Source organism: Sciurus carolinensis, chromosome 4 (genome assembly GCF_902686445.1).
Source record: "Sciurus carolinensis chromosome 4, mSciCar1.2, whole genome shotgun sequence".
NCBI classification, from domain to species: domain Eukaryota; kingdom Metazoa; phylum Chordata; class Mammalia; order Rodentia; family Sciuridae; genus Sciurus; species Sciurus carolinensis.
The window spans coordinates 170,593,649-170,602,153 of record NC_062216.1 but is presented as its reverse complement, the minus strand read 5'-3'; the positions used below and the strand labels follow the sequence as shown (position 1 = coordinate 170,602,153).

At 57.7% G+C, this 8,505-nt stretch overlaps 1 protein-coding gene across 2 annotated transcripts in view; it reads left to right on the top strand.

Moving 5' to 3' along the window:
• Positions 1-415: 415 nt before the first annotated feature.
• Nfam1 (NFAT activating protein with ITAM motif 1) overlaps positions 416-8,505 on the top strand; it is a 30,487-nt gene continuing 22,397 nt past the window's right edge. For both annotated transcript variants that reach the window (XM_047550104.1, XM_047550103.1), the window contains exon 1: positions 416-569. In XM_047550104.1, coding sequence (XP_047406060.1) covers positions 452-569 — 118 coding nt within the window. In that variant the 5' untranslated portion in view covers positions 416-451. The remainder of the gene's footprint in view (positions 570-8,505) is intronic.

Genomic DNA, 8,505 nt, shown 5'->3' with positions numbered 1-8,505 from the left:
GGAAGTTCTCCTGGGTGCACTTGTGGTTGTTTGAAAAGTGTTTCAGAAGTGAGGTGCTAACCTGGACCTGAGGTCACTCACAGAAACCCCGCCACCTCCTATGGCCCCACTGTCCCCTGGACAGGGCCCCACTGGAAGGGACCCAGGAGAGCCACAGTCTACTGGGGTTAGCCCTGGGGAGGCCTGAGTCCCATCCCCAGCTCTGCTCCCGTCTGTGACCCGATAAGTTAGGGTTCCAGACTTCTCATCTGGCGCCACCCCCACTGTTTGAGGGGAAGGTCAGGGTTATGGAGAGGGGTGACCAAGGGAGGCCTTGAGGAAGCAGAAGGGTGACCAGGGAGGAGCTTGTGGGAAAACAAAAGGGAACTGGCAGCCCGTGTGGGCTGTCCCCTCCTGGGAACTAAAGAGGAAGGAGGGACATTGACTGAGTGTCCCAGACAAGGCAACCCGGATGGAGAGCTGGCTCCTGTGGTGGCAGGCCCCAGCAGGCCCCCTGCACCCTCCCGGCTGCCTCGTGGCCCCGCGGCTCCTGGGGTGGCTCCTGGTGCCCTGGACCTTGCAGCTGGCAGGTACCGTCTGTCTCCTCTCGGGCACTCTCTCGCTGGCGAACATCAGAGCGCCTTTCATCCAGCCAGTGCAGCTAATTCCCTGGGACCCGTCTCTGGGGATTTGCTGGTTGCTGTTTGAACATTGCAGACTTCACAGGTGCGCCTTCAGGGACCTGGAAGATGTTTAGCTAATGCCTCGCCAAGGTGGCTTTTGAAGGTGGGGACAGCCCTCTCCCCGTCATTGCTGTGTTAACAGCTCCCTCCCAGCATAGGGTCCTGCTGGCCTTACACAGGAGGGTGGGCCATGTGCGTCAGGGTGGGGCCCAGGGTTCTGGGGAGGGACGGCTCGCAACCCCAGGACCCTGAGCTGCAGCGGCTGTGTTGGACCTGGCAAGCAGCCCGAGCCTTCCTGGTCTGTCGCTGACATTGATTAGCCAGGGAAAGAAGGGGAGGCCAGCTGCCAGCCACCCAGAGCACGGCACCCTGGGGCACAAAATTGTCACTGCGGCCAGAGGGTTGCCCCTCCCAGGTCTTGAAATAGAGGCCAAAGCCAAGTATTTCACAGCTGGAGTGTGTCCCCCAGGGGCCGATGCTGGTGCCCTTTCCTGGCCCCAGGCTCCCTCAGAAGCTGGGCGGCCTGGATCCAAACCAGGGTGGGTGGCCTTGGGGCGCGTCCACCCAGGCAGGACGACCTCTTGGAGGGTCCTTTCCAGTACAGCCTCTCTGGGTTCCTCACGCTCCCTGCGGCTTCCTGGCAGCACTGAGTAAATTCTGGCAGATTCCCTCCCTTCCTCCCTGGCCTGGGCACGAGTGGCTACCCCTCTGTGGACATCGGTGCCTTTCCCTCCGTATTTGTTGGGATTTTTATGAGGCTTCCAGGAGCGAGCATTGTGACTACAGTCATTCTGATGGTTGGGAATGTGCCTTTATCAGGCCCTGAACTGGCACCCACTGTCCACCTGTGGTACCTAGTGTCCTCACCAGCACCATTTCAAAGGCAGGGAAATGGGGGTCCAGGGAGGCCAGTGACCTTGCCTGAGGCCTAGACAGTAAGTAGAGGTCAGACTCTGACCCTGGTCTACTTCAGTCCCAGCCAGGGCCACTGGCCAGGGGCTCTAGGGCTCCTCTCAACTTTCTTTGTAAAGAACATTCTCCACGAAAAAATTTACCCTGAGGAGGCCAGGGCTGGTGTGTGCGGTCTCCACAGGTGGGGCCCAGGCCTATGCGCCCCACGCTGCCCCCGCCCACCAGACAGCCGGTGGCCAGTGTGCTGGAGACGCGGCTTGTTGGTGACAAAGCTTTCCAACTCCCACTTGGTCATTTTAGCTTCATTTGCCCCCAGTCCTGGCTGTTTTCTCTTTGTGTGGTCCCCCTCCCCCCAAAGACACCCAGCATAGCCGGTCACCGAGTCCAGCAGCTTCGCCGGGCGCTGCTGCTGCTACGGAAAAGCTCTTTTGCAACAGTGTGAACTGCAAACAAAACCAGATTGTTTTGCCCAGTATTGCGACAAACGTCATGCCAAGGAGAAACTCCTCCTGCTCTTTCACAAGAGGGCAGCCCACTGTGGCAGCACACGGCACTCCGCGCCACGCCCCCACCCCAGCTCCCATCTCATGCTCCCGCCTCCTCCAGCCCCACCACACCCGCCTGCAGACCCAGCCTGCACCCCGCAAGGTCCACAGGGGGCATGGCCAGCCTCCTCACTGAGGTGCAGGTCCCCTGAGTCTGTCCATTTCCCTGGGGTAGCCACAGGATGCAGGGTGATGTTGCTGAGGCTGGCCTCAGCTTGCAGTCCTCCTGCCTCAGTCTCCTGAGTCTCTGGGATCACAGGCGTGGTAGATCACGCCTGGCCGGATCTGGGGTTAAGAGTACAAGCCAGGGACATTCAGCCTGAGTTCAATCTGAACTGCCCCTCTGGCCCTGGGGCTCTGAGCAGGTTACTTAATGTCATTGTGCTTCAATTGCCTCATCTGTTAAGTGGGTACAATAATGAGGCCAAGCCTATGGTTTAGGACATCAGTAATGTCAGCTGCCTGCCAGCCTGGCAGAGCCAACTGAGACCCGGGACATCTTAGTGGGCCCACAGACTCCTGTCTGGTGGTCTTCAGCCTACCCTGGTGCGGCCCTCCTCCTCCTCCTCCTCCTGGTTGTGAGTTGAGACCCTTGGGCCTGCTCCCCTCGGGCCTCTTGAGGTGGTCTGGTTTTGTGGGCAACTGCTCCCCCAGAGGGAAGCCACCTGAGCCAGAGGCCGGGCGTCCCCTGCTCTCTCCCTTTTCTACCAGGCCTCAGGCACCCCCAGGGACTTTGGAGCCAGACAGACCTGAGTTCAGAGCCTTCTCTTCTTTTCTGGACTGCTGTGTAACCTCAAACAATTTGCTTAACCTTTCTGGTCCTCAGTGTCTTCAACAAATGTCAGTTCCTTTTCTTCTTGGCCTTTCCAGAACTCTGGGCTATATTTATTTATCAAACATCCATTGAGGAGAACCAGTTCAAGGTGTGGAGGGGCCAGCGGTGAACAAGCCACAGGCCTCGCTCTCAGCCTGGCAGAAACTGCGAGAGTCGGCCTGAGAAGTGACCCAGGGTGGAATCCACCTGAGCGGTTTGCCTCGGCGTCAGTCTGCTCTGGCCTCCGTGTCGCACTCCTTTGTTGTCTCAGAGTTGGATGGATGCTCTGCCTTTCACAGGCCAGGGCTTCCTGCCTCCCTTCTCACCACCCTGGCCTCCATCACTGCTGGCCTCCGCTTTTCATCTTTGTCTAATGCCAATGAAGAGCTTGGGAAGCAGAGGCAGGCGGAGAAGAGGCAGGGCCCTGCTGGAGCGTGGCCAGGGAAGTGCTGGAAAGGCCGCCTGCTGGAGGGGGCACTGCGCAGGACAGAGGAGGACAGAGCAGGCGGGTGGGTGGTGGGCCCAGCATGAACAAAGGCAGGGAGGCCAGAAGGCAGGGCTGGGGAAGGGCTGGTGAGAGGCTCCATCTGACTGAGGAGTCTCTTGGCAGAGCAGTGGGGTGCCCGATCACTTCCAAGCAGATTACAGATGCCTGTCGGGCGGGGGTTCAAACGCCATCCCAATAGATCCTACCTCCTCGCTTTCTCCTTTGTAATCGTGAAATAGAAAACACATACAGAAAAGCACTGTGCTGAATAATAAAAACTTCAAAGCCCTGTGTGACTACCAAGGAGGTCAAGAAAGAGAACAGTCCAGTTCATTCCAGAATGTTCCAGAACGTTCCTCCAGAGGCACCCTCTTGGAGAGTAGTACCTCCCCTCACAGGCACCAGCATCCTGACTCTCAGGGCGTTTCTTTATAGCTTTATTGTTCAGAGCAGATCACTAAGCCGCAGAGAAGAGTTTGCCTTTTATGTGTGTGTGTGATGCTGGGGATGAAACTCAGGCCTCAGGAGCGCTAGGCAAGCCCTCTACCACCGAGACAGGCCCCCAGCCTAGTTTGCCTATGTTTGAATTTGGCATAATTACAAACACTGTGCCGATTCTTTGGTGACGCGCCTCTTTCATTCAACATTTAAGCTTTTTAAGGTATGTCGAGTTGTTGGTGTGGCTAAAGTTTGTTTTCATGGCTATAGGGCAGGAATAGCAAGCCATGACCCGTGGGCTGAATCCAGTCCTCTGCCTCTCCTATGTTGTGGATGGTTTTAAAAATATTTTTAAATAATTGAGAAAAATCAAAAGATGAATTTTTGATGATGTGAAATTCCGTGTCCACAAACACAGTTTTGTTGAAGGGTCATGTTCCTTTGTTCTGAGATCACCTTGGGCTGCTGCTGTGCTGTGGTGACATGGTTCCCAAAGCCTACAATACTTACTACCTGGTCCTGTTCAGAAAACCTCTGTGGACTCCTGCTGTGGAGGATCCCACTCAATCCTGGCCATCCCATCGTAGCTACTCCTCCTGTGTGATGGGATTGTCCTGGGGCAGGGACTCTGTGTGCTCATGTGGCTTCAGAGCTTAACTCCCAGCATGGTGCCCAGCACCCAGCGGGCGCTCAGGAAAGAGTAACAAGAGCAGACGGAATGAAGCTCCTCAGTCAGACAGCCCCAGAAGGAGCTCTGAGCAAGGTCAGAGATGCGATGCCCCCGGTTCCCCTGGGAGATTGGCAAGGCGTACGCTGCTGGCCAGGCTCCTCTGGGCCCAGCAGCTGCCCCCTGCCAGTCCCTCCTCCTGGCCTGGAGCTCAGGATCCTCACAGGTCAAGGGTCAGACCATGGCCTTCCCGCACCTCCTACAGGTGCCATGACCACTGTCCCTGGATCCACTCTGCTGTATCTAGATGATGCCAGAACATCTAAGGGCTCTGAGGGCTGGGCCTGGTCTGAGTGTCTAATCTCTGAGGCTGAGTCCAGCAGGCCAGGCTCAGACCAGGGGCTGCAGGTTGGAGCTAGAAGGCCCCTGACCTGCGGGGAGTCTTGGCTGGGCCTTGGGAGCTCCTGGCTTCTGAGGGTCTATTTGATGGGTCACTATGCCCAGGGGCTTCCTTTGAGGGGCTGGGGGTTGTGCAGGGTGCCTGAGAGCCAGGAGAGGCAGCCTGGTAGGCCTGGCTGGGACTTGCTCTCCTGCCCGGGAACTGTGTGCCCAGTGACACAGACAGAGGGCCAGAGCCAGAGCCTCTGGGGCTCAGGGCCAGATACTGCTTGCCACCGAAGAGCTGAGGAATGGGGGGCCTGAGCCGAGGCAAGGGAGGCCTCCCGCCAGGCGGGCCAATCCTCACACAGTTGGGGAGGACACTGGGCTACGGCACTGGTCACAGGGTTGAACAGCACATTTCTGAAGACCACTTGGTAACACATCAAAATTTAAAACATGCGTATCCCTTAGTCAGCAAGTACCCTTCACAGTCCTTGTCCTGAGGAGCTAGGGGACCAGGAGATGGTGGGTCCACAGAGCACCGCGCATGCAGCTTCACTGCCACCAGCTGGCCCCTTCCCAGCCCGGCTGCCCTTTTCTCCTGGGCTCCGCCCTACGCCACACCTGCTCTTCCGCCGACTCCCCCACTGGAGAGGCCAGCCATGTTCTGAGCCTTGGTTCCTGCTGCTCCCTTGGCCTGGAAAGTGTCCTCTCACCTGGTGACCTCTAAGTTCTCTGTCAAGGTCATCGCATAGGCTACGTTTTCAGCGGTGCCCTCTGGCCCTTCTCCCAGCCCCTGACAAACCCAATGTCCACTCCCTCCACTACCCCCCAGGGTGTTCACCTGTGGCTCGAGGGTGTTCGGGGAGTGATGGAGCCCACCTGGGGCAGAGGAGGCTGTGGGCCGAGCCAGGGATCTAGTACCCAACCTTAGGAGATGGGCTGGGTAAGAAAAGCCAGAGCTGGCACAGAGCAGAAGGGCCAGGTGTCGCTTGGCCTCCGTGGTGGCAGCAAAGGCAGCCAGTGGAAAGTGGGCTACGGAGGGCCGTCGAGGGGGTGTTGGCAGGTTGGGGACCGGATAGGAGGGAGGGCAATTGAGTTCGTGCCCAGGCTGGAGGATCCTGGGCAGCGGCTGGGATTGAGAAATCCTAGAACAGAGAGATGCTGGCTGGCGCAGGGCATGGAGGAAGAGCGAGTGGGTCTCTGGAGGTTTTCTCTGGTCCTCTTTCTAAAATGCAAATACCATCGGGCCACTTCCCAGTGTAAAAGCCCAGAGGCCCCACCAGATTTCCAGGACCCCCCACCACCCACCTCTCCAGCACCCCCCACCCTGCCCCCAGCCACAAATCCTTTCTCTCGACTACACCTGTTCTGCAGAGTCTCAAGTCAGCGCCCTGCATGGAGACTTCCAGAAGCTTTCTTGCGCTGAAAGTCCCGCCCCGCGCCCCTCCCCCACCCGCTGCCTCCCTACTCTCTCTTCCTTCAAAGTTCAGCGTGGTAAAGAGATGGGAAAGAAAGACATCAAAATGTTCCAGGCGCTCTGTCAGGGTGGCGAGCCGCAGACAAGCCCACCTTTCTTCTTGATCCTTCCCTGTGGTTTCTACAGGGAGCCTGACTCACGTTTGTAGGGAAGGAGGCAGGGTGGGAGGTGGGGCAGACCTCAGAATTACAATAAAATTTAAAAAACCAATGATCCAGGTCCAGGAAGCCCCTGCCTGCTCCCAGGCCGAGTAGAGTCCCCTTGGGCTTCTGTGGCCCCAGGGAAGTCCCTTTATCCCAGAATGTTCCAGTTTCAACAGTTGAGCCCCTTCCTAGGGGTGGGATTGTGGGTGGGCACCAGCTCTCCACTGAAGGGGGCACCCAAGGGAGCCTGTTCCATTTCAGTCACCCGCAGTTGGAGACAAGAAGCAAGCCCCGGCCCCACCCTCTGGAGAGTAGAATGGACATAAAGGGAGACCCAGGGTCCCGCCCCACCCAGGCCTCTCTCAGAGTCCAGCAGTCAGAACAGCTTGCCTCTCAAGACGCTGGAAGGGAGGTGGCGGCAGTGAACCCCCAGTTAGCACTTCTGGGATTTGACAGTCTGCATGTGGTTTGTGTCCCCACGAGGCCACCTTGCAGCATGGGACTCAGCCAGGCTGTGCGAGGGCCCAAGCCAGCCACATCTGTATGCAGCTCTGTGATTCAGAGGTGTTGAAAGATGTGACCGCCAGTCTGAGGGCGCCGTTCCGAGGCCACTGGTGCTAAAAGCTCCATAAGACACACTCCATTCAAAGGTCGCTTGCCCCTCCCTCGCCAGTCACTCGGCCACGCGCCCGCATTTGATGCCTGCGTCTGAACGACTGCTGGGTTCCTGTGGCGTCCTGCTCGGGCATGCGCTGCGGCTCTGGATAAACCAGGCGCCTCGCTCGGTGTCTTCCCCGGGGCCCTTCAGAAGGGCCTTCAAGAAGGCACAGCTCCGAGAGAAGCCAGAATTAAATTGGAGGGCAAACTCCAGGTCTGAAATAAAGACCGTGGGAACGGCTTTCTTCTGCAGCCGGGGAATCAAAGTGTTCTCCTTTAACATCGACCTAAGTCGGCATGGATCCCTTTGATCAGCACGTCTGGGCCCCTACGCCCTTGTGCGGTGCCATAGAAGGCATGGAGTTCCAGGAAGAGGGGAGCTGGGTGAGAGCTGGTGGATTTGAGGAGCTTCCGAGGAGGCCAGGGCAGCTGGGACAGGGGGAGGGGGAGGGCAGCTGGGGTGGGGGGGAGGGGGAGAACGCGGGTGCCATCCTGGGGCCCAGGGGAATTTCTAAGCGCTTAGTGGAGCCTCCTCAATCACCTAGCCAAGTTTAGCCCAGTTGATTCCCAGGGGCATCCTTCTACAGTGAGGGAGGGGCACCGTCTGGCCCTCTACGGACACTCGCTGGCCTTGTCACAGGACCAGTCTGGAGGCTGGCGGAGCCGCTTGCCCCTGCTCTGAGAGTCACAGGCTCTACGTGAGGCGGGGTTACAGTAGCAGCCTCCCTAACGCTGCAGGTTCAGTTCTGAGCACCGCTGTCCCCACACCCCTGCATCCTGCTGACCGTGTCTGCCTATTAGATGACCCACATTTAGGGAAGTGGCCTCTGAATTTTTGATTCTCTTTAAGGGAGGGTATTTTTTTTTCATTTGAGGAGTTTTTGTTCTGTTTGCCTGAAGGTTTTAAAAACTGTGGCCCAGAGCTGTGGAGAGGAGTGTGGGGTGACAGGCTCAGGGGCCCAGCCTAGAATCCCATCTCCACCACTCACCAGCTGTGCTGCTTGGGCAAACCTCATCCCTTGTCTGAGCCTGTTCCTCATCTGCAAAAGGGGACCATGGCCAGGGGAGGGTAGCTCTTCTCATCACGTGGCTTAAGAATGATGCTGGAGCGTGGCGCGGTGGCACATGCCTGTCATCCCAGTTCAGGAGGCTGAGGCAGGAGATCTCGAGTTCAAAGCCAGCCTCAGCAACTTAGCAAGGCGCTAAGCAACTCTGTGAGACCCCGTCTCTAAATAAAATACAAAATAGGCCTCTGAGTTCAATCCCCAGTACCAAAAAATAAAAAAGAATAGGATACAGGAGAGTCTGTGCTGGGCTGG